This window comes from Primulina eburnea, chromosome 5 (genome assembly GCF_022965805.1).
Source record: "Primulina eburnea isolate SZY01 chromosome 5, ASM2296580v1, whole genome shotgun sequence".
Classification (NCBI taxonomy): Eukaryota; Viridiplantae; Streptophyta; class Magnoliopsida; order Lamiales; family Gesneriaceae; genus Primulina; species Primulina eburnea.
This window is the reverse complement of record NC_133105.1, coordinates 3,664,324-3,689,904: the sequence shown is the minus strand read 5'-3', so window position 1 is coordinate 3,689,904 and position 25,581 is coordinate 3,664,324. Positions and strand designations below refer to the sequence as shown.

General features: G+C 35.2%; 3 protein-coding genes across 7 annotated transcripts; 1 reads left to right on the top strand and 2 right to left on the bottom strand.

The window, feature by feature from the left end:
* The first annotated feature begins 2,003 nt into the window (after window positions 1–2,003).
* Window positions 2,004–12,597, top strand: LOC140832419 (DNA glycosylase/AP lyase ROS1-like). Of its 4 annotated transcripts, XM_073196437.1 has the most exons (21): window positions 2,005–2,168; window positions 2,596–3,320; window positions 3,460–4,968; window positions 5,097–5,507; window positions 6,283–6,373; window positions 6,470–7,143; window positions 7,252–7,829; window positions 7,957–8,036; window positions 8,115–8,199; window positions 8,280–8,371; window positions 8,457–8,525; window positions 8,622–8,658; window positions 8,742–8,824; window positions 9,315–9,779; window positions 10,075–10,111; window positions 10,180–10,237; window positions 10,414–10,553; window positions 10,627–10,692; window positions 10,837–10,951; window positions 11,032–11,070; window positions 12,148–12,597. In XM_073196437.1, the coding sequence occupies exons 2-21, from the start codon at window positions 2,822–2,824 to the stop codon at window positions 12,264–12,266; spliced, it is 5,247 nt and encodes a 1,748-aa protein (XP_073052538.1). In that variant the 5' UTR covers window positions 2,005–2,168; window positions 2,596–2,821; the 3' UTR covers window positions 12,267–12,597. The 4 variants fall into 4 exon arrangements, with proteins under 4 accessions (XP_073052539.1, XP_073052538.1, XP_073052535.1 ...); XM_073196434.1 differs by having other exon boundaries at window positions 6,470–7,829; XM_073196436.1 differs by having other exon boundaries at window positions 2,040–2,168; window positions 2,607–3,320; window positions 6,470–7,829.
* A 2,172-nt stretch (window positions 12,598–14,769) lies between these two features.
* Window positions 14,770–17,490, bottom strand: LOC140832418 (heat stress transcription factor A-2b-like). Its single transcript, XM_073196433.1, has 2 exons — window positions 16,615–17,490; window positions 14,770–15,977 (listed from the first exon to the last, which is right to left on the bottom strand). Exons 1-2 carry the CDS (start codon window positions 17,098–17,100, stop codon window positions 14,844–14,846), a joined length of 1,620 nt encoding a protein of 539 aa, XP_073052534.1. The 5' UTR covers window positions 17,101–17,490; the 3' UTR covers window positions 14,770–14,843.
* Window positions 17,491–20,228: 2,738 nt separating this feature from the next.
* Window positions 20,229–23,264, bottom strand: LOC140832416 (trihelix transcription factor PTL-like). 2 transcript variants are annotated; one of them, XM_073196432.1, is made up of 3 exons: window positions 22,599–23,264; window positions 21,518–21,765; window positions 20,229–21,427 (listed from the first exon to the last, which is right to left on the bottom strand). In XM_073196432.1, exons 1-3 carry the CDS (start codon window positions 23,009–23,011, stop codon window positions 20,544–20,546), a joined length of 1,545 nt encoding a protein of 514 aa, XP_073052533.1. In that variant the 5' UTR covers window positions 23,012–23,264; the 3' UTR covers window positions 20,229–20,543. The 2 variants fall into 2 exon arrangements, with proteins under 2 accessions (XP_073052533.1, XP_073052532.1); XM_073196431.1 differs by having other exon boundaries at window positions 20,232–21,765; window positions 22,599–23,263.
* Window positions 23,265–25,581: the final 2,317 nt, after the last annotated feature.

The window sequence follows — 25,581 nt, the reverse complement described above, 5'->3', positions numbered from 1 at the left end:
TTTAAATTTATTAACTTTTTTATTCAATTTAATGATTTGATATTTAAAAAACATAATATTTAAAACATAATTAAAAAGTATAAATAATAAGAAAATTAGACATAATTAGAAAAAAAAAATGAACATATTAAAAATTACAAATAATTATAAAACTGTAATTCTGCTAGAGCAATATTCGCATATTCTTTTTCATAGCATTGTGTTTCTTCTGCTTTTATTTCTTGTGTTTTTTTAAATGTATAAATGATGTCAATTTATAGGATTATGGTTGTATTTTCAAAATATGACCTTAAGTGATAATTCTTCATAAATCGGATTTTTTTCCTAATATTAATATTTTAATGAGTTTTAAATATTTATTAAAAAAACATAAATCCTGGGTAGATCACGCCGTTGATCTTCAACCGCCAAATCATCTGAACCATTCAGTTTTATTTTTATTTTTCGGTTGATGTTCAACGTCCAGATCATCTCAACCATTTTTTTTAAAAGTGGATCTTATATAAGATCGTCTCACGGATACTAATATGTGAGACGGGTCAATCCTACCCATATTCACAATAAAAAGTAATACTCTTAGCATAAAAAATTATACTTTTTCATGGATAACTCAAATAAGAGATCCGTCTCACAAATTCTACTCGTGAGACCGTCTCACACAAGTTTTTGCTTTTTTTTTTTTTATTTAAAATTTTCAACAGTTAGATTTTTTATTTTTATTTTTTTCTGTTGATGTTCAACAATCCAGATCATCGCACATTGATCTTTCCGAGTGCTTTTTCTTTGCCCCTTGCGCAAGTAACCGTCGCAGGTGTAGAAGACACACACTCTTCATCGCACTCTTGCGATCATTGAACATACCCTAAGAGGGTGGTTGACAAAATTACATTGGTGAAACATTTTGTATATTTCAATATGATCAAATATGTTTGTTTAATAGTTACTTTTAAAAATGAAATTTGAACAAAATCAACCAATTTTTCGGGTCCATTATTGTTGAATTTATTTACCAATAAGAAATAAACAATAGCTGACTTGTCTGCTGGTGAGAACCCACGTGTGAGTCGCTTCCTAACCTATCTTCAATGCAACGCCGCTTCAAAAGCCTGTTTTATTGTTGACTAATCTAACCACACGTGTCACGTGTGCCATCCTCTTCCCACACTAGGATTAATTTCCTCTTAATTTAAGGTACTAAATCCAATGTTATGTCACTCTGTAAAACGTCAATCTTTTTTAAAATAAAAAAAACAATTATCACAAAGCAAAATCTGACATAAGACGTTGCTTATTTAGTAAATCGAATTGCAGACTTACTTCAACTTACTTTTCGTAATCAGAAATCAAATATATATGTAATTCGAATCTAATTCTTTTACCACATTAAAAAATAAGTAGATATGTTGTGAGACGGTTTCACGAATATTTATCTATGAAATTTATCAACCCTACCGATATTCACAATAAAAAATAATACTCTTAACATAAAAATAATAATTTTTCATGAATGACTCAAATAAGATATATTTCTCATAAAATACGACTTGTAAAATCAACGCACATAAGTTTGTACACAACAAAATATATTTCTTCTCTCAAATTTCCCCACCAACAGTAAGATACTATCCAAATAACTGACATCCGACTATTCGACAAATTATTATATTATATTATAAACATATTTTCTATTTTATTTTTCAAATTTTCCAACTTTGAATAAATAAATAATAATTTAAACAGAAAAATCATTGTACTTAATTGCGCCAAAATTTTAATATTACAAAATATATTTATTTCTTCCTCGCAAAGGACCCATTGCCTGTAAGATATTACCATCCAGATAACTTTCATCCAAAATCTTCGAGAAATTATTATATTTTATTATAAATATTTTTTCTATTTTATTTTTTCCAATTTTTTAAGTTCGAATAAATAAATAATATTTTTAACACAAAAACTGTTGTACTAAACGGTCGATTGCGCCAAATTTCAATTTTTATGTTCTCTATCAAAACAACTATAGTCCTGGTCTTTCTGTTAGTGAGCTCTCCTTCCTACTCTCTCTCTCTCTCTCCCTCTCCCTTCTCCAAGAGAAAATCACTCTTCTTTCAGTTTCTATCCACCATCCACCGCTTCAATAGATCTTGACCAGGGATCCAACTATCAAGGTCAGTTCAAGCAAAATGCTTACCTATTGTTCTAAATTGAAGATTTACGGTGTTTAATTGAGGTTTCCATGATTACATGACATATAAATTTGGCATCAATTAAATTTGCAGTATCAAATTAAATAAAAGATTCAGTTTTTTTCTTGTTCTATTGCCATCGAGCAACTGATAAGGCATAAAAAATATCGATGAGATTAATGAACGAGAAATTGAACCTCGAGCTTTCTTTTCTCCTACGGTAAAGTAATCCATTATTGCTCCACCTACCAAATTCTGGCATTTTCCATTGTTTTTTTTTTCAGAGATCTGTCGATTAAAACTGCTCGGTATAATTTCATGAGAAAAGACGAGAAATTAATTTGATATGCTTACGTTATCTAGTATTGACGTATTTTTCAGATTCTGACTTTTTTCGGTTTATATACAGAAATTTTCCAGTGCTTCAATGCAGTTCTGAAGAAAAGTAATTGGCACGTGAAATAATAGAGTTATAGCCAGGGAAAAATCACTTACGGTGTTGCATATGGGAGGAGGTAAGATGAGATTTTTACTGAGTTTTGCCATAGAGAGATGCTTGTATAAGTAGAGAAGAGATTTGAAAATTTTACCGAACGAGTAAAGATAGGAATTTTCCTGGGTTTTGTTACTGGGAAATGGATTTACGTGGAAATATGGCTCCAGAATTAAAAGATGTCCAGAATAGTTCTTGGATTCCTACAACCCCAGCAAAGCCCGATTCGACAACACAGCAGCCGATCTGCTCAGATGGGAAAGAAAAAGACATTGTTGATGCTAGTCAGTTGTATCCAGAATCATACTCCGGGTTTAAACAGTGCAGCGTCACAAATTGGCTTGAAACAGGGAGATTATTGAATAATCTTCCGCAAGAAACTCAATGCCTGGCAATACCTACATGTTACAATTTTACAAACGCAGCTGATGATCGTCTGGTTTCCAACACTTCGCAAGCAAATCAACACACAAATTCCCAAGTTCATGAAGAGGATTTATGTATATATGATAAATTTACTATAAAGAACGACATATGGAACAATCTATCATTTGGAAATCTTTTGGCTGTGGCACATGCTCATAGTTTACCTGGAGCAAAATCCAACGTAGAACTCAACAGCCTACCACAAACGTTAACAGGTAAGTCTCCTGTTTAATTCTTGTGATGCGCGTGTTGAGTGAGTAATTGTTGTGCAATGTGCATTACATAAATTCGCTGTGCGAGCTTGATCATTTTCTTGTACTTTCGATGATATAAACATGCCTTCTTATCCAACAGGGGAAAAATCAATACCCACCATGACATTGTGTAATTTTCATTCACCAACCAAGACAAATACAAATTCAACTACGGTCAAGAGTGTATTGTCCCCGTTTGAACCCTTGACACCAGAGAAGCTCGGTAAAGCAGTATGTGAATCTGCTATGTCATACTTAAGCAAAGGTGAAATGCACATAGAAGAAGATGCAAGAGTGGACAAAATTTTGAGTGATGAAGTGAAGGAATCTCAGTCATGTGCAACCAATTCTACACAACTACCAGAGAATCACAAGCCTGACAAGGAAGGGGCAGAGGAAACTGACTTGAAGAAAACACCTAATCCTAAACCAAGAAAGAAAAGGCACAGGCCCAAAGTAATAGTAGAAGGCCAGCCCAAAAAATCTCCCACAGCCGCCGAAAACCAGCCTTTTTCTTCAGGCACCACGAAGGTCAAGAGAAAGTATGTTCGAAGAAAAGGAGCCAACAATCTTAATAATACTTCCCTGGAAGGAGGGAAAAGTGAAACTGATTCAATTAAAAGTCCTCCCAAACCAAGTACCGAAAGCCCAGATTTCTCCTCGGGCACCACCAAGGTCAAGAGAAAGTATGTTCGAAAAAAAGGAGTCAATCATCTTAATAATACTTCTCTGGAAGGGGTGAAAAGTGAAATTGATTCAAACAAAAGTCCTAATTCTAAGGATACTTCAATAGAAAAGATGAAGTGTGTGAGAAAAAGGGGAATCAACAAGCCTGAAGCTACCAAATTAGATGAGGGAAGTATTGATGCAGCCAATGGAAAGTTTGTACGGCTTACCAGAAATTCCTGCAGAAAATCTTTAAATTTTGATTTGGAAAGCCAAGAGAAAGACGAAGGTTCCTCATATTGTCAATCTTCAAAACAAGACATCAAATCACAAGAAGAGAACGTCAATGCCAAAGATGGTTTAAAAGCAACTATGCAATGCAGACATAAGATGGAGGTAGCGATGGAGAAAACTGATGTGGGTGTAACCTATGAATCTGCGTGCTTTACAAATCAAGTTTTGAAAGATTACCGGTCAAAACCAGAAAGACATTCCCCGAACCTTTTGCCTCATGCAAATATGTGTCCACTGCAAGATGATTACACTCTCACTGTTGAACGTGTAGCTACAAGAGGAAAATGCCATATAGTATTCTCTAATGTAACACACGACAAAGAAGAAAATTCAGTTCAAGTTACAATAAATCCTGATTGCCGATTGACATCTAGCATTCCTAATGATTCCAATTGCAGCAACAGCAAATGCTTGAATACAGAAAGCAATGAAAGAAACTATAAGAGACAACGAGTGGATACTGCTGTCAGAGCTGAAATCTGCAGCACAAATGCAACTGGCATTTTTTACAATTCCTTGCAGATACAAAACACGTATAAGAATGGCGGCACACCTATCATGCATTTTCCTGTATTTTACAATAATGTGAGGACTGAGACGGGACACAATACAGCAAAATGCAGTTTGCAGTCCACTATGATGTCCTCAGGTAATCACGAGAATCTTGAAAAACACCTTTAAGAGATATAACCACTAACCATGATACCAACAAGGTGCTACATATAATATGAAATCATCTCTGGATATTGTTCTAACTTGTTTTAACATTTAATGCAGGTTCTCCTGTGGCTGCGAAATTTAGATATGTCTCCACAATTGATGCAATAACTGAGCAACTTAATAAACTTGATCTGAAAGCAGATAGCAACCAAGTATCAGCTCGAGACCAGAGTGCGATTGTACCGTGCCATACGTTTTATCAAGAGCAATATGCCCTTGTTCCATATCAAAGAGGTGGAGCTGTTATCCCTTTCGATAATTCATGTAATCAAGTTAAACGAAGAAGACCACGCCCTAAAGTTGAACTTGACGGTGAGACAATTCGAGTGTGGCAACTTCTATTAGAAAATATAAATAGTGAAGGCATTGATGGAGACGATGAAGAAAAAACAAAATGGTGGGAAGAAGAACGAAGAGTATTCAGTGGAAGAGCAGACTCATTTATTGCACGCATGCATCTTGTCCAAGGTAATGTGTAAAGTCGTCAAATTTAGCATAAACTCTTCTCTGTCACAGAGCACATATAAATTCTTGGGTACAATGGCTAAATACAAACGGATAGAATCATCAGAGAGAAAGAACAGAGTTCTTAATTTCGTTGAACTAGTCCGAAGGAAGTAAATCAGTACCCTACTTAACATGGTTTCTTTCATTAACAACTTCCTCCAACAATTACATCCATATGCATATCTCTTTGTTTAACGTAAGGTAACAGAGCATTCTTCTGCTAATCTGATTCAACTGTACAGCAGCTATGCTCGAAAGATAACATAGCATGATAAATAGTTGAGTATGTTAAGTATGATCAGTTGAATCTATTGTTGTAGATACCACCCTGATATTGTCGGTTCCAAAATCAAGTAAAGCAAAATAAAGATGCCTGGAAGTAGAGTACATAATAAATTAAAGAAACAAAGTCTATCTTGCTCGAGTATTTAAAATATCTGTACCTCCATTTGTGGGAAAGCAAGCCCCAACAAAAGCTGTTCAAGAAATAATGGAAGAACGTTGATGCTGATGAACCTGAATCAGACATGAGAAATGGAAACATGATATATGACCAACAATGTCATAAAGAATACTAATTCTTCTCCTTCCCTTATTACCCTCCCTCCTTCTGGCTTACCAAAAGAGGGATGTGCATGTAGTTATTATCTATGTGTTTGGTGCAGAATGCTTCACATAGACTCAGAAGGATCATTTCACCAATATCACAATTTGACTGTTTTACCTTCTGTCACAGGAGACAGGCGCTTTTCGCCATGGAAAGGATCAGTATTAGACTCTGTGATTGGCGTATTCCTCACTCAAAATGTTTCAGATCACCTTTCTAGGTTGGTTGCATTTCTAGTTCTAACAAATGTAGGTTTGTAAAAAAATTCTTCAGAGTTGATGACAGAAATGATTGAATCCATTCATTTACTCTTCAGCTCTGCCTTTATGTCTCTTGTTGCGCAATTCCCCCTGAAGTCAAAGACTAACTCTACTGAATTACATGAAGAGAGAGTGGATATACATGCTATGGAGCCTGAAAAATATGTGCTGAATCCCAATGAAACTTCTGGAGTGAATGGAGAGCTGTTAAACAAGGAAGTCTATAGTGAGGATTCTGAGATACTTCACGAATTTGAAGGCAATGAAAACAAAGCAGTGAGTAGAGTCGGGTCCTCAGGTAGCAGTTTTGATGGAAATAAACCTGAAGACAGCTTTGGAGTCCAACTAGCGGATATGTCCAAACATGGCCCATTTGTTCCCCATACATCTGCCTTGACTAAGAGAGACTCAGTTGATGCACTTAATTCTCAGAGTTCTGTGACTTCTTCTGACAGCTCTACGGATTCCCCAATAGTACAAACCACAGAAAGAACTTCGTTACTGAGCACCACTGAGGAAGTGACAACAGCTGGGGTTGTGCCAAATAGGTTCATCATTCCTACTTTTGTACAACTTCTGCAAATGGCCGAATCAAACTGTGTTTTTAGGGAGGCCGGAAATTTGTTTGATATAGGTGGGCACGTGCAACAAGATAGCTTGTCTGTTGCCTCACAAAAAGAAATCCAAAGTGATGATTGGATATCCCCCGCAAAATCTGTTGATTCATGTGGTGAGTCTACTTTGAGTCTAGCACCCACTCCAGGAGCTCAAGAATCAGAATTCTTTTATTTATCCAAGTTGTATGGTGCTGACAGCAGGCAAAGACTTTCCCCTGCAGGAAGCAGAGTGTCAACATCATCAGAATCTGAATTCCAGGACTCAATTCAAAAATTCACTGGTGATAGTTCCAAAGGGAGACCAAAGTTATGCAGTCCAAATGCTCAGTCAAGCAGCAATCATCAAATCGAGATCAATAAAAAAATAATTGAAAACCAAAAGGGCCAAGATGCAACAGAGATACTGTTTCAAGAAAATAATTGTAATACAGAGGCATCAAACAATCAAATCTATCCTCAAAATTTGATGAATGCCACAGGTAGTAGCAGCCACGCAGAAAATTCAGAGAAGTCTAAGAGCATGGAAGGTCGCCCAACTATGAATTACCCTGATAATCATCCTAGCAAAAAGGAGCATGTACCCAAAAAGAAAAGAGTACGAATTGGAAAAGTGAAAGAAGACCCGATTGATTGGGATAGCTTGAGAAAACAGGCCGAAGCATGGGGGAGAAAGAGAGAGAAAACACACAACACCATGGACTCAGTGGACTGGGAAGCTGTCAGATGTGCAGATGTTAATGAGATTGCACACACTATTCGAGAAAGGGGTATGAACAATAGACTAGCCGAGAGAATCCAGGTATGATTCAGATATTAGCAACAAAAGAATATAAAGTATTTATATTTAATATCACAAAACCCAGTGCTTTTTCAGACATCAAAGAACCCTGGTCACCAACTAATAATCAGGGAAAAACCTTGTGCAGGACTTCCTCAACCGGCTTGTTAGAGAACATGGAAGCCTTGATCTGGAATGGCTGAGAGATATTCCACCAGATAAAGCGAAGTAAGGTCGCAGATTTTCCATTTATTTTTTATGCATTCGACAAATGAAAAACATTAATACATTTATTACATTTTCTAGAGAGTATCTATTGAGCGTGAAGGGTTTGGGTTTGAAGAGCGTGGAGTGTGTGCGGCTATTGACACTTCACCACCTTGCCTTTCCAGTAAGTTTTTAACCATATAACAATTCATTTATTGAATATCTAAAAACTTCACCAACAGTAGTATTTCTTATATTTAAAAGGTTGACACAAATGTTGGGCGTATAGCAGTGCGATTAGGGTGGGTACCTCTTCAGCCGTTGCCTGAATCACTTCAGCTGCATCTACTGGAAATGTCGGTAATTTCAACCACAACTAGATTTTCTTGTATAAACTGTAGAATAAGATGTAGAATTATACGCACAGCTTGCTTTGTGTAGGTACCCAATGATGGAGTCAATTCAGAAATATCTGTGGCCTAGGCTTTGCAAGCTTGATCAAAAAATATTGTAATCATAAACTTTCTACCAACACAATCACCAACTTACTGATTCACACTATTAATTGATTCCCCTTCAATGACTAATGGTGCTCTTTGATTATAGATATGAGCTGCATTATCAAATGATTACTTTTGGAAAGGTATGGTATGACTGTTCGAAAAACATCTTCAATAGCCAGATTGACCAGCAGATTTTATAAAATAAACAATATATTTCTATCAGGTATTTTGCACGAAGAACAAACCAAATTGCAATGCATGTCCAATGAGGGGAGAATGCAGACATTTTGCAAGTGCATTTGCAAGGTATGAGATCATTCCACGCTTAAATAAAAAGTTAAGTTTTGAAGTGATTCGTTTTTTCATGATTTTGATTAGTATTTTCTCCTTGAATATGACATATGACCAACAAATCATATTAAAATATCTCTCTGCTAATATCTTTCATAGAATGTCATATGTATACGATGACCAGAAAGAAGAACACGGGTTATATATCCAGAAAGAAGAACACGGGTTATATATCCAGAAAGAAGAACACGGGTTATATCTCCAGAAAATAATTATAGAGTTAAATCCACCTTAAACTATTAAAACATGGATGAGAAAAAAATCTTTCGACGATGATTTTCTTGAAATATAGGACTATGAGCTAGTCAAACGCAAGCTACGTGAAGGTTAAATATATATATCATATATTATTAGACACAAATGTAAACTGAGATGAAATTATTGATCTTTTTGGAAGGTGCAAACTGTTTTCTTAAATAGTGGCATCTGATGAATTTAAGTGCAGTGCAAGACTTGCTCTTCCAGCACCGGAGGAGAAAAGTATCACACTTGCCACAGAAAACAGAGAAGCTAATCAAAATCCAGCAAAAAAAATGAATTTATTGCAGCTGCCTTCACCACAACCTAATCAAATAGTTGCTGAATCTGAAGTAAGAAACTCTCAACCGATTATTGAAGAGCCAACTACGCCAGAGCCCACCGTTGAAGCCCCTGCCACACCAGAACCAAGCTATAACCAAGTTCCAGAGTGTGACATCGAGAACAGTTTCTGTGAAGATCCTGATGAAATTCCTACCATCCAACTCAATATGGAAGAATTTACTCATAATTTACGGAAGATTATGAGGCAAAATGCAGAAATTCTGGAAGGAGAAGCATCAAAGGCCATAGTAGCTTTGACTCCAGAAGCTGCTTTGATCCCTCTGCCTAAACTTAAAAACGTGAGCCAGCTCAGAACAGAGCATCAAGTGTAAGCAAATTCTCCTAAATTTCTAGAACCACGAGATTTGTCCTTTTCTAGCTGTGTTGTGAGGTCACTTTGTGTCCTTGATCAGAAGTCCAGCCATCCTTTACAGCTAAAGTATAGATATATTCCAATCATAACTACTTAATTGTTCTAAGCACGACTACCACGTGATAATGTTTCCAGCCATCTGTTTACAGCTAGAGCCTAGACATTCCAGTTATAACTACTTAATTGTTCTAAGCATGATACCACGTGATAATGTTTCAAGAAGATCACTAATCAATATCCATTTGTACAGATATGAGCTACCAGATTCACACCCTCTGCTAGAAGGGGTTAGTAATGTTCTAGGGAATTCTTTTAATGCATAATCTACTTCAAACCTAATCATGATATTTCGCAGATGGACAGACGAGAAGCAGATGATCCCTGCCCATACCTACTTGCTATATGGACGCCAGGTATAGAGACTTAGAGGCCTATGATTACTAGAACTTGTACAAGCCTTCTTCAGGCTTTGACACTACAGGATACAAATGTTGTCATTCTTCCTGTTTCTGAAGAAAAACAAAAATTGAATAATGGTCGTTGTCTCAAAGTAACTACTACACAGCTAACTATACCAAATGCAACTCAGGCGAAACTGTGAACTCTATTGAGCCACCTGAAAGAAGGTGTAGTTCCCAAGAGCCCCAGAAACTATGCAATGATAGAACTTGTTTATCATGCAACAGTGTCCGCGAAGCGAATTCCCTAACTGTGAGGGGAACTCTTTTGGTAAGATATTATTGTGGTAGCTCTGAAAAATCCTGATACAGTATATAGAATCTAACATGAGCCATCATAACAGATACCTTGTAGAACAGCTATGAGAGGAAGCTTTCCTCTCAATGGCACATATTTCCAAGTTAATGAGGTAACAATATGCTCCATCTTAAAGTAAGAATTTCCAAGTAAATGAGGTAATAATATGCCCCGTTCTTAAATCTAGATGGGATCCACTCTCATCAAGCAGTCTACCTTGAAATAGAATTCAATGAAAACATTAGTTTACCTGTAGGTGTTCTCTGACCATGAGAGTAGCCTTCATCCCATGGATATTCCACGAAAGTGGCTATGGAACTTACCGAGGAGAACAGTGTATTTTGGAACGTCTATACCAACAATATTTAAAGGTAAAAGGGGGATATACAGTTGAAAAACGAAAATATAAGTTATTCATAAAATCTGACATTCTACTCAATCTTGTTATCAGGGCTAGAGACCGAAGATATCCAGTATTGCTTTTGGAGAGGTATGTGGATATTAGATTGTTTGCATTTCAACTTACGAGAAGCTTTTAAGTATGAGTAAAGTATTTTCTTTTCATATCATATTGATGTAATCTCCATATTTAACTATTTGGGCTTCCCAGATGAGGAAAATATTAAAATAGCAAGAACCAGAGGGCAAAAATCAAACCCAAATGAAAATGTTTTTAACTCAATCTTGCTTGCAACAGAACACTAGTGATGAATTGCACGTTGCCACCCCTTGCTATTATCGGTGATGCAGTGAGAGAAAATTTTTCCTTAGCCATCCATTTCAATAGCTACAATTGACTGTTAATAACAATTATTCCCGTGCTGACGGGTTGGCTATAGAAAATTGTTAATACAGGCAGTGTAAGAATGATTCAGCAATTCAGAGATGTTAACATCTTCTTCATCTATTCTCTTCATTTCGTCCTCATCTGAGATAATGTGTAGTTATTCGTGTATAACGAATATATGAACTAAGATACATCCATGCCTGTTGTGTCTCTGTTTTACTTCTACTTTCAGTTTCTTACAAAACTGTTTTCAGAGTTAATTGCATTTTTTTACAGATTGGACGCATAAAAAATTAAACCTTGTTCCTTCTCCCATCCTTCTTTTACAAATACATTTTTGTGTTCACCTCGCTAAACTTTCCTGCCCAAATATATCAATTGAAACGAAGTTAAGAAACAAGCCTATGCGTCATCAGACATTAGACAACTTGATCAGTTAAACCTTGGCGCCAGTTAAGTTTCAGCAGGCCATATTAGCCAGGTATATATTTGACACAGACTGACTTACCCTTGCAGAAGATTAGAGGTCAGTAGTGCATGGCAGTTTCACTTAAATCGTTCTCAAGCAAGAAAAGAAAAATATTAAAGTCCATGCGGAAAATCATAGAAGACAAGTTAATATAGCTGATTATAACACTCCTCCCTTCCCTGTACAAGGATTCTCATAGTATAACAGTGTGAGTTTGTAACAAATTATTATTCTGAGGCAAGCTACACACAAGCTAAAAACTTGAAACCTCAATTTGTGCTGTTTATTAATGAGAGCCATATTTTTTCCAGGGTTTGTTTGTGTCAGGGGATTTGATAGGAAAACACGAGCACCGCGGCCTCTCATTGCCAGATTGCACTTTCCTGCGAGCAAGTTAGCCAAACGGAAAGGAGAGGCAGGACAAAATTAAAAGAAGGTCATCTTTATCATAAGTCATGGTAAGATTGTGAGCAAAGCAGCAGTGGCATGGTATCAAAGTCCCACGGCAGCCTGGTTTTCTCAAAGCAATGGAAAATGATCACATATATAAATTTATCACCTTGAGCTGAAACCGAGATTATATAAACTGTCAACGATTTTGTCCCTCGATCAAAATTGAAATCTTCAATTTTTACAGGGATAAGAGACGAGTTTTTTCTTATAATTTTTACAAGTTATTTGCCTTATTTCTTTTATTATATGTTGTCGATGCCTTAGTATAATCATAAAATCAAGTCTAGGTAATGTCATGCACTAATCGAGCACCGTCGTATCGATGAATAAGTCACCCTATGCTGGAAACAAGAATAATAGGTAAATTACACGCATGATCATACAACCTGAAATGTCCCGGGTGAACAAACACGGGATTATGAATTAAGATGTGCACTTCCTTTTTTCCATCGATTCACATGAACTAGAAAATAAAATGGAAATCAAATATATTCATGCTATCCAACCTACGTCTCATCAAGACATAATAGTTTGAAAAACGACCCTGCTTACAAAATATTAACTGCAAATTTGATGGATTCATCTTCACCTTTAGAAGACAAATAGTGTATCTATCTATTTTAAGGATACATAATACTTACGTATAGATTGGTCATTATTGGGGTTTAATATGCTAGAAATGTTGTGTAAATAATTTAGAAGTGCACACGCCAAAATTGGGCATCCTAAGGAATCCTCGTAGTTTTTTTTCCCTTTAGCATAATTGGGGAAGATATTTTGATATGGCTTTGAATCGGAGTAGGTGCATTACAAGCCAACTATTCCTTAATTTTGTTTCATATTCTAAACATTTTTATGTCAAATAAATTCCATCAAAATATATATGTTCTGTGTTTATATAACCATATATATTCTGGGCCATAATCCTTCTCATGGAAAGGTTCTGCACATGCCCATAATAATACATTTTGAAGATAATACATTTGTAACAAAACTTCCATAAAAAAACAACCCTGATTTTGCCCTAGCAGCCGCTCACATTGGGATTATTTCACCCTGTCCGTGCAGGCACTGCCTGCACGGGAAGGGAACGGCCCGGATCACTCCACATGAGTGATCCGGGCCCACTACCATGTATTAAAAAAAAAAAAATTTGGCTCGGATTTTTCCGAGCCGTTAGATCTACCCTGCGGGCAGTGCCCGCAGGAGTAGGGTCTACTTTACCCATGTTAAGATTGGAACTTGGACCTAACTCAACCCCAAAAGCTAGCTCAAGGAGGGTGGATTGTCCAAGCCAATATATGCCACTCAAAGGTTAATTATTTAACCGATGTGGGACATTTAACACACCCCTCTCACGCCCAGGAATGAACATCTGGAGCGTGGAGTTTACAAATGACCCAATTATGGGCAGAACGGGTGGCCTAATTGTAGACAGTCCAACACATAACGGTGAAACCCGGACTCTGATACCATGTAAAGATTGGAACTTGGACTCACATTGACCAAAACAGCTATTTTCAGGTAACATTTTCGGCGAGGTCTTCTCCTCGGTTTTCGTGCCATAATAATCAATATGCCGTTATTGTTAGATGATCTTTTTATCAAATAATTGTCTACTATCAATTATTTGAGATATATTTATTCTTTTGGTGGGTCAGATGGTCGATGGCTCATCCTCTAAATTTCAAGAGGGTGGAATTACTGCTTATGCAGCATCTATACCCAAACATAGCGCATCTGCTAAAACCTTAACCAATTAGCAACAAAAACATTCGTATTGCATCTTCTACCGAATCATCTTTTTCGACTAGAAGTAAATCGACAGAATCGAGAGTTCAAACACAGAAATATGCAGAAACTCACCAGATCAGATATCATAGAATGCGTGTCTCAATGAAATTTCGTTTATCTATCTAGTTTATATTAAAACCAATCGAGATCAATAACATCTCCAGCCTCTATGCATATAATCGATGAACAAATAGTTGGTTCGATAAATCGCACGTACAAACAGAGAATGATGCTTGATAAACACCGAGAGAAAGAGCTCATACCTTTGAAGGAGAAAACTGTGCCTTGTAAATACTTTCTCAGGAAATTTGGCCAAAAGTCTCGCTATGGGGAGATGTATGAAAATTTTGCCGCGGTATCAGTTTATGGATTTCCCTCCATTTTGGGTTCCATATTTATACAGGGACCCGTTGCTTGGCGCGCTAGAGGAAAAGGAGAGCTGGGCCGGGCTATCGGGTTTTCGGCCATATACGGCCCAACTTGGAAAATTCCTTTTCACTTTGATTGTGACAAGATAAAATTTGTCGGGATTTGGAATTGTAAATAGCATTTTAACGTTTGAAAACTGGATATCAAAAGAATATTAGTATTCGATGGGATTTTATTAAATTAAGTGAAATTTTCATAAAATTGGAAAAATTTCACGGGATTTAAGTTTTAAAAACAATAATTATTTTTACTATTAAATTTCTATAACTTACTCAAAAATTTTAAGTCTTCGTTAAATATTTTACGAAACATCATTTATCCAAAACATATATTATCCATTCACACAGGTTGAGTTATGTGTCATATATGAATCCATTTTCATATCTGTGGCTTGATTTTGTAGCTGAGTGAACGGAAAATCTTGATCCTGCCAACTCTCAACTCCTGGCTGCAGCGACTCAATGTCCCAAGCATCTAATAACTCTTCGTTAAAACCAAAAGCCCGAGCATCAAAATTGGTAGGATTGCTCCACAACTGTGCGGAGGAACGAGACATACCGGCAGTGGCTTCAAAGCCCGTGTTCCACACATTTTCTTGTTTGAAGCTACTTTCGGTTCTTAGCTTTGAGAATTCGGGTATACTCTTCCCTTTCGTGATATCTTTGGGAAAAGTGACAAAACTCTGACCAGGATTGGATTGTGGCCAACTAGTGATTGTGCCCTTTCCTTTAAGGAGTGGGTCATCGATACTTCCAAGAACTGGAACTTCTCCAGGCTGATATGGTGGAAGGAACAGCTCATTTATCATTGCCAATTCATCTTGAGCAATTGTTTCCATCTCTAAAGGCATATGTTTGGCACCAAAAATTTCGGTATGGCCCTCTGCTTGGGAAGGAAAATGTGAGAGTTGTTCTATCGAAACTGGGTCGAAGAAGCCTGATGTTACAGAGGGCTCAGGCAAAACGGGGAGTTCAGATTTGTACTTCACTATCTGCCCCATTGGAGATGAGTCAGATGTAATTGTTCCTTGTTGCTTATGTTTCGCAAATTTTATCATTTTTCCTGGGGAAGTGATACTGCTTCGCTCCTTTGCTTGCTTAAGACGAGTCAAAACAGCCGGATTCTGGAACGTTTTAGCCAAGAATGCTACCATCTGCTTCTGCCGATTCTCTGCTCCTTTGAGCTTCTCATTAACTTCTTCCAAATTTTGAAGCATACCTTTCTGTTCTTGCTGCAATTCAACAACCTCCATCATCATCAAACCTCTCTCTCTCCTTAGAAGTCCTATTTCACCTTCTAAAACACCTTGGTCGGTGTTGTTTTGTGAAACAAAAGAGCTGCCTATCTGCTGCTGAGATGACTGAGTCGATTTACGCCTGTGGATATTTTTCAATAGATGCCTCTTTCCCCTCACGAATCCTTCATTTGTGAACTCCCACTTTTCGGTATAGATTTTACGAAAGCCCTGCAAAAACCCAAAGAAATTGATCTAAAACTTACAAGGCCGTAGAAGGAAACAAATAGCAATCATCAAAACAACTTCTATGTCATGATTTGTACATCCACCTCAGTATATTTATCGGTAAGCCGTCATTCTATGCACATAATGATCCGTATATTTTTACATTTAACATCAAATTTATGCAAGAAATTAGTTTGACGCATTAATTCCTACCCGTGGAGGGATATAGCTTACATCGTTTGCATGAACCAATTATGGGAGAAGGTTTAGTATGCTAAAAGAAGTTCAATGCTTCATCACTCAAGTTCAAAAACAACAGCAACGTCTCAAAAACAAGTAGGAGACAGTCACTTCAAGATATCTAAAGACAGAATTTAGTCAAGAAATAAAATAGATCTGCAAGATACAAATAACTTATTTCCCATTCGTGTGAAGAAACTGCTTTCAATTTCTACAAATGTCAAAACAAAATACATCACGAATACAGGAATTGTATCAAGCATCGAGATAGTCACAAATTAAAGACGAACATGAAACAGATACATCAGTGACACGAACACCAAAAATGTACATAACAGCAATCAACAGTTCGATAACGAAGGAATTTAGCATCCCGAGTTACATCAGAGCGAATACCCACATATGTATTGAGCTGGCGGACAAAGCTTGAGAAATTGTTGTGCTTAAAATTTCTCGGCAAAACCAGTCTGGCAAATTCCACCGGATCCCACACAACAAGGCTATCACCCTTCGCTCCCCACGAAATAATGGCATCCAATGAAGGGTCATCCACCAACTCGAATGTCTTGGACAAAAACCGAGGAATTGGAATCCCCTGTATGGATTCCAAAGGCTGCGGCGACTCGAATAAATTATACCCACCCGCTGTTCCGTCTTCGATTAATACGCTTTCTTCTATTGAACGACCCCCCATGAATTCATTCTGTGAAGAATCAACGCTAGAAAAAGATGAGAGTGGTTCGGAAAAACGAAACAGAGGCGAGAGTGGCATAGGATCAGAAGTTGGAGGAGAAGATTTCACGGTATCATCAGGGTCCATTCGTTTTCTTTTAAAATGAACAAGATTTTCTTGGAGACATGAAGCTAGATCATCTGATAAATCCATTAGGGGTTTCTCGTGAGAGCATAAAAAATCAATGGAAAATGACCGATGAGGTGGGGGTTCAGACCCATATATATCCCCGACACCGCGCAAAAATAAATATCTAGGACGAGCAGTAAGGCGGTGAAGATGGGCTTCTTGGCATTTTCTTCTTCAAGAGACACTGTTAATACAATATTTTTCTCCATTAGAAAATAGAAGGGAAAAAGAAATGGTTCAACAATCACCCCTAAATTTGAGGGAAGAAAAAAGCATGCAGAGTGTATCCGCGGGAATTTCAAAATGTCGGTGACGAAGCCGGGCAACACCAGTTCCAATGGGCTGAGATATTTTCCGGTTGCAGATGGGCCAGTTTGGGGGAGTTTGATTCTACCTGAATCGTGTGTTTTAAGGCTTGGATAAATTTGAAGGCCAGACAAGATTGTGTGGGGCCCCACTATGCAAACTTCTTCATTAAGTAGTTGAAACACAAACAAACAAATTTCCATGCTGTCAACTCCATTTAGGTAAGGAAACTTTTCGATTAAGCTAAGAAATTTGATTAGGTCAAAACCAAGGGCGGTCAAAGTCAACTGGGCGGTGGATGTAAGATCCCACAATGATGCTGGCCAGTCCAGTCCGGTCCAGCCCAACCCAGGCTCAGCCATATCCCATTTGGATATTAACGGTGTATTCAAAAGCTCAGAGAAACGATTGAAAGGAAAAACTCACATTCCTATCAATTTCACTTGATAACTATAATATCTATACTATATTATAAAATTGGTAAAAATTTGTGTGAGATGATCTCACGAGTTGTATTTTGTGAATATCGATAGGGTTGACCCGTCTCACAGATAAAGATTTGTGATACCGTCTCACAAAAGACATACTCTATAAAATTTAAACAACTGAGAACAACTATCTTCATCATTTTAATGGATGGGCAAAACTAATTTTTTCATTTTATTAAATAAAAGTTATCATAACAAAATAAATTCTAAAAAATTTAAATGATTTGTTAATAATAATAAATAACTAAAACATTTTAAAAAGGTAATTACATTAAAAATATATGTATTACGTCTTTTTATCTTGGAAGATGTTTCACCTGAAATAATTCTTCCAACATAATATAGTGAAATCTTAATCTGTAAAAATTCAAAAAAAATTGATTGTATAATACGATTGACTAATCGTCTCACAACAACAACAAAAAATTGATGGATTTCATATTTTTTTGTTTTTAAGTAGTAAAAAAATCGAAAATTCTATTCGATAAAACATAGATTCAGTTCCAATTAGAGCCATCATGATATATATTTTCAAATTTTAAATAAAAAATAGCATATAGAGACAAAAAAGTTCTAAATTTAGGATGTAGAAATACTGATGAAAAAAGACTGTGTAGTAGGAAAAAACACGACAAGTTCTCAGATATGTCAGTATGTAGTCAAAATCCAAATGGGTGAATGACTATAAAAACTTGGTTATATACGCAATTTCGGTCTAAATTTTATTTCCAAGTCACCGCTGCTGTAACTGATCAGCTTAATTCCCTATTTTGATGCTAATATCTATTCTGTCCCCTCGGGGAAAACAATATTTCAGTATTTGATGAGATCTATCAAAAGCCAGAAAAATTGTGTGATTGGAGTAATGACGATGAAAGAATGATAAATGTATTTATTTTTTAAATTTTTTTAAACATATATGTTTTTTTCCCAAAAAATAATAATAATTATTATTATTATATGGTGTACAATCTCAATTAAATTTTTACTAGCTAGGTTTACCAGATGACTGCCATACATACATACATGCATGCATGCATGCATGCATGAGTGTGGCAGTAGGCAACCTCTGCAAAGGGCTTCACTGTTGTAATTTATGAATTTTTATTTACTTTTTCATGCCCTTCGTGCTTTTAGGGATGGAACTAAAATTTGCTACAGCTAAAAATTAAGAAGCTTGAGTTAACTAACGTCTCTTTATGAGACAAGTCCTCGAGAGCAAAAAATTTAAAAATTATCATTCCTTTCATTTGAAATCGGCATTAACTGTTCTTTTAATATATATATATATATATATATATAATAACTAAATAAGATTCATATGGAATATGTACGTTATTGTCGGTGCCTTCGATCCTTCTCAAACTTTAAGGTACTATAATGTCATTGGATTCGTGTGATAGGTTGATGAGATATTGTTTTATCATAAAAATTCTGGTGAAATAATTTTATAAATCAATTTTGTGAGATAAATATTATATCTGGATCACTTATAAAAAAAATTATTACATTTTATTGTAATTAGAGACATTATTGATTTATCTCACGAACAAAGATCCGTGAGATCATTTCACAAGAGACCTACTCTATTTTTATTTCATATGATTTTGAAAAATAAAATAATTTATCATTTAACTATGTGTTAAAAATCAATCCGTGAGAAATCAAAAAAAATTTATTAATTCAAAGCCTCCTTTCCAAGATCTCATAAATTTACTTAGTTATGAACTAGCGAATAATTAATGTCAAATGCGATACCATATCAGTCGAACCATATATATACACTCATTCCAATAGTTTACAAAAATAAATATAGCAGCATCTATATTCTATATCAAATCAATTTACTAATTGAAATAATATTTTGGATCGAGTCGTTGAGATCCAAATTAATACATCCTCGTGATATAATAAAAAATAACTAAATACATTAAATATTTTGATGTTATATGAGGTTTACAAGAAACCACCACCACTTTAAAGTGGTCTAATATTTTTAAAATCGGATCGACAATCAACTTGGTATACCTTAAAAAAATGGTACAACCGGTTGAATCGGAATATTGTTTTATAATATAAATGTTAATAAATTACAATGAATAATGTATTTTAAATTTTAAACAAATTATATATATAAATAGACAAAAATATATATATTTGTCAAATTTAAAAATTAAATAACTATATACATATATTCAGAATATCAATCATACTTATATATCTTTTTAAAACAAAAATAATAAATTAAATAAATTCTAATACGACTAAAATAATATTTTTAAATTCCAAATTTCAAATAATTGTGTATATATAAAAAACCAGATATTAAATTTAAGATTTTAAAAATAAGACGAAAAAAATTCAAAATAAAAAAAATAGCAATGAAACGACACAAATAGATAGATTTCAACAAAAAAAAAATACGTAAAATAGAAGAAATTATAAAAGCTACCAATTAAGATTACAAGTTACCGCAAGATAAGCATCTCTGATCCACAGCAGACGAAATTAATTAAGTTGCCAACTAAGCTCACAAGTTGCTGCGAGAAGAGCATCTTTGGTCCACAATTAGTCGATCAACTTTTCATATTATTACACAATAACAATTCTTGAACCAAAACCAATTCACATACTTGCATATAAATGATCTTGGATTTTTAATACTTGGTTGAATCAGTCCATGATTCTTCCAAGACCATCCCCCATGAAGTACCTGAAGCAGCCATCACTTACCTTGTGACCCTCATTCCCATTACTATATGGACTGACATTGTTGGGATTATTTATCCTAGGAGCGTGATAATTAATCCCTTGTTCAATCGTGTCGCTGCATTTCTCTCCTCTTTGATTACACATAGATGCATTATTCAGATAATTATAACTGCAGCCTTTTGAATCCTCCTTTCTTTTCTTGTTACACTGGAGTGCATAATTATTCACACTATCCCACTTCTCTTTGCACATTAAACCACTCCTTTCATGTCCAAAACAAGCCATTTTGTGTGATATTTCATCCCACAGCACCTCTTCTGAAATCCCACTTTGCTGAAACTTTGCTTCAATCCCAGTTCTCAGTTGAATCACTCTCCTAATCTCGGTTTCTGGCCAGAAGTCCCCTTTCGAAGAATTAGTCATCGTTTCGCTACCGTCGTCGTTCTGGTTTCCGCTTAAGCTTCGTATCTCGGGCGCCATAACTTCTTCTCTAAGAGAAGCTGCCCTCAATTCTTTTGCTGTCAATTTTTGCAAAGCATCCATTAAAGTGTTGTCTCGAGCTTCCATCCAAGCTCTCTCACTAGCCCAGAACTGGTACTCTCTCTCAATTCTTGCCGCATCTTGTTTCCTCCATTCTTCTTCTCTAGTCATCCTTTCTTGTTCCTTATGCTCAATATTTCTCATCATCTTTTCCATCAAGGATTCCTGTTTATCCATCAACTTTTTCATTTGTGAATCAATGAAGTCTCTGATCTTAGCTTTCCAATTCCGCTTACCCTTTCTTTTCTTCATTTGTCGCTTATCTAATTTATCATCATCAATTCCTAAATGTGTATCTGTATCGTCTGACAAAGAAGTATCAGGATCAGAAGAATTTGAGAGACAAAAGGTTGTATCAGAGTGCTTCGAACCCGGATAGGATACTTGATTATCACCTAAAAAAGTGCTCTTGTTCTGACAACTGTATTGAAAACTTCCACCGTTAAAATGGGTTTTTGAAGTTGAAGATAAATTAGTTGTTTCGCCATAGAGAGCTTCAAGCTGCCTATAGAATCTGTAATGCTTTCCATCTTGCCTTCCAGCTTTGCCTTCTTTGGTCTTTTTGTAATACTTGTACAGATTCTCAAATTTCTCTCTGCATTTCTTGCCACTCCTCAGATATCCATGTTCCTCGTACATTATCCTGAAATCCCAAATTATATAAAATATTTATAGCGAAAAGCAAGGCGTTTTGACTCTCAGAATCCAACCAATGGAGATATTAATATAAATTAACCCTAGTTTCAGTTCATGTACTGAGTTGTTTAAAAAGTTTCAAGTGACAATGATATTTGCTGATAATGGGTAAACTCGAGTGGTTCTTTGATGAAGTGGTGAAGGCAAACCTCGTTTGGAATAATATGACTACTCAAAGTGAAAGCTCTCTGTGAGAGGTGCTGCTTCTGGGTGTTCACGTCTTTTTATGAACGGAAAAACTGGAAAAATTGTTTCAAAAGAGTGGCCTTTTTTGCAGCAGAAAAGTGGTATTAGTTCTTGTTCAAAAACAGATACTGGTTTTCTTATTTGCAGAAGTGATTGTGAGGTTACATCATCATATAGAAATCAGAACCAGAGTTAAATCAGTAACAGTGGGATTCTCGAACTCAACTTCATTAATATAGAGCTACCATTTTGTTAAGAAGAACAAAAAAGTCGATAAAAAAAAATGAAAAGGTACAATCTGGATTCACCAAGTTAGAAAATATTAGCAGAAGCAAGCTTTCTCTGTAAAAATGGGCACTTAAAAATCTATGGTCGTCATATACAATCACAAATTTTTCTTTGTGACAATTTAGAATGATCTTTTTAAAATTTGTTTTCTAGCATGAATGCGTATCTCCTAAAATATTCAGAAAAATTTGTAAATAAATAAGCAACTACTAACGGGATTTGATTTCAAGAACCAAGAAAGTGTTGTTTTGTGAACTTAGCAATTAGGTCAAGTAAAAACACTCCTACTTACACAATCATACATACCTTGAAACCTCGTCCCACAATGGACCTTTTTGGTTGGCCTCCTTAAACTTCGAATCAAGCTTCGATCTAATCTCGAGAAGTGTAAGAGTCTCTTGTTTTGGCCACCTCACCGTCCCAGTGTCCCCTCCGCCGCTCTGCCCACCGGCAGATTCACTCTCAAACAGGCTGAAGCCGCCTACAGTTGTTGCTCCAACAGTATTATGAGCCGTATCCACACCAGCGCTGTTCGTAGAATCAGAACAAAACTCCTGATGCAGTCCCTTTGGGACAACAAACATATCCAAGGCGTGAGAAGGAGAAAAACCTATGTGAGTTGCAAGAAATCCAGGCGACCCAAGGACAGGAGGCGTAAACAAAGGCCTACCGCTGATATACTGACGGAGATCAGCCATACCATACTGATTTTCCATCATGCGCAGGAACACGAAGATTACCACTTTTCTTCTCTGGTTTTTAAGGAAGAAAGAAAGGGGGGGGGGGGGGGGGGGGGGGGAGGGGCAACCGTGAAGGTAGCGGCGGACCCGGATCGTGTTGTTACAGAGACAAAGGTTGTTGAATTGTTGTAGAGGAGGACAATGGGCCCATTTCCTGTGATGTTACTGCCGAATCAATGCAAATTATAAAGCCATATCTCCAAGTTTAGTATATTTTGTGTATTGTAAAGTATAGGGTTAGGGTACATACACAGTGTCGATGTAGCGTCCACGATACAAGTTCCGGGGGTCGTGGGTGGTGGGGTTTCGGGGGGTGGGTATGGGGGTGGCAAATAAAGGGGAGACAATTGTCAAAAAGGTTAAAAGGTGAAATCTTAAATAATCCGATATGTCAGTTAAAAAGATAAAATCCGCGGTTGGATTTTAGATTATGGATTTAAACTTTTTTTGATATTGGTAAAATTAAGTAATAATAATTATAGTTTATTTCAAATACACATGAATGTTATTTATAATCTATCTATACAAATTTTCATTCAATTAAATATATCTATTTAAATCAAATTTATCTTCGAAACACAACTTTAATAATATATTACAGTCAAGGAAGCTATTTTAGTGGATGTGATGTTTTTTTAGATTAGGTGTACCCAAGGGCGGAGCCAGAAATTTGGCATTATCCGTGCTAGAATTTTAAACTCTAACATCCTTTAATATTTTAAATTAATCTACTCGGACTAATACCAAATTTATTCAAAATTATACAAAAATTTACATATAAATTTTTTTAAAAAATTTGGACCACTCGGGCTAAAGCCAGGGTAAAGGAGGCTGTACCTCCGCCCCTGGGTGTACCACTTTTCTAATCTAAAAAAACATCACACACACATATATATATACCAAAAGTAAATTGGAAGAACTATTGGTAAATAAAATTATAATTCGAGATTTACCGATTTGATGTTACGAATTATAATTCGAGATTTATCGATTTGATGTTACGAATGTCTAACTTTCAAAAAGATAAAAAATTGCTTACATAGATTACTTTATCTGAAGTCCGAGGAACGAACAAACATATACATAGAAGATTAAAATGAAACAATCATCTTTATTCACATTAAATTTAATATAAAACGTAATTTCGTATATGTATTGCATGCATTTCGCGGATGTAAAATATTGAATTAATATTTTCCCTTATCAGATTTGAGTAAGTCTAGACGGGCTCATGGATTTTTTTTCGTGAAATTTGCCAACATTGTCCATATTTATAATAAAAATTAATATTTTTTATGACTAACTCAAATAGAAAATTTATCTCACAAAAATGACTCATTAAATCATCTCATAAAATTTTTTGTGATCATATTTTATATTCAAAATTTTATTTTATCAAATAATTATTTTGTTTTCTCATATTTTTTTATTTTATTTTTTTGCTTTAAAAGCCAAGTGTAGTTATTATCATGAGGATAATTGACTGAATAACACAATATACGCTTCTTTAAATAACAATAATAATACTAATACTAATATATATATACGCTGTAGCAACGTTTGGAATTAATTATACTCTTGTCAAATTTTAGATACAAAAATATTAGCCTACCTTACTTTATATACACACACACACACACATAATAAAATTGTATTTTTTAGAGAATGGAGTTTGGATCAGAAAATTTAATTTGAATGATGGCTTAGATAAATGAATATAAAATTAATAAGGGTTTTAAAATGGTTGAAATGTTGGTAAAATCTCAAGGTTAAAAAAAAGTTAATGGTAGTTAAAGTAATTAATTTATTACAAAATATAAATACCAAACAACTAGCAAATTATAGTTTTTCTATTTATGTTAATTTCGATACATTAGTAAATAGTGATAGATATTAATATTTTTCAGAAAATTAGAGATTCTCCTGACCAGAAATTATTATCGATACAGCACAATAAATGATTTCGAAAATGATTGTTCACTAATTTTCACCACCAACATCATTCATACCCCATCACCACATGGTGTCGATTGTAATCATAAATAAATTACAGCAATATCAGTACTTACTAAATTAAATCACCGTGAAAGTAAATTTCGCAAACGTTTGGTCGAAGAAGTCAACGAAATTTCTATTAAATTATTATATTGTTTGGTTTTTTTTTTTTAAAAAAATTTCAATCGTTTTTAAAAAACCTAGAATTTATAGTTTTTAGGGAAGCACTTCTTCTTTTATTTCTATTTAAAAATAAAAACAAAAACAATATTCAACATTTATCCAAATATCATCATAATCGTTTCTGATTTTTTTAATAAGAATATTTTTAAAACTATAATTATTTAAATATTTTTTAAAACTACCATTTTATATCCAAAGATTCCATATTTTTTTAGTAAGTCTCTTGTGAGACGGTCTCACGAATTTTTATATGTGAGATGGGTTAACACTACCTATATTAACAATAAAAAATAATACTCTTAACATAAAAAATAATATTTTTTCATGGATAACTCAAAAAAAATATTCGATCCACGAAATTTATCTGCGAG

What these genes read in the sequence shown, in the direction of transcription:
- LOC140832419 (XM_073196434.1), top strand. Translation starts at nt 2,822, where the DNA reads ATGGATTTACGTGGAAATATGGCTCCAGAATTAAAAGATGTCCAGAAT. An exon ending in GACTAGCCGAGAGAATCCAG is followed by an intron (nt 7,830 to 7,956) that starts GTATGATTCAGA and finishes AACCTTGTGCAG; the next exon opens with GACTTCCTCAACCGGCTTGT. An exon ending in CAGCTGCATCTACTGGAAAT is followed by an intron (nt 8,372 to 8,456) that starts GTCGGTAATTTC and finishes TGCTTTGTGTAG; the next exon opens with GTACCCAATGATGGAGTCAA.
- LOC140832418 (XM_073196433.1), bottom strand. Translation starts at nt 17,100, where the DNA reads ATGGATTTATCAGATGATCTAGCTTCATGTCTCCAAGAAAATCTTGTT. An exon ending in TCCGCCAGCTCAATACATAT is followed by an intron (nt 15,978 to 16,614) that starts GTGGGTATTCGC and finishes GGGTTTTTGCAG; the next exon opens with GGCTTTCGTAAAATCTATAC.
- LOC140832416 (XM_073196431.1), bottom strand. Translation starts at nt 23,011, where the DNA reads ATGATGGAAAATCAGTATGGTATGGCTGATCTCCGTCAGTATATCAGC. An exon ending in TTGTGGGACGAGGTTTCAAG is followed by an intron (nt 21,766 to 22,598) that starts GTATGTATGATT and finishes TTGGGATTTCAG; the next exon opens with GATAATGTACGAGGAACATG.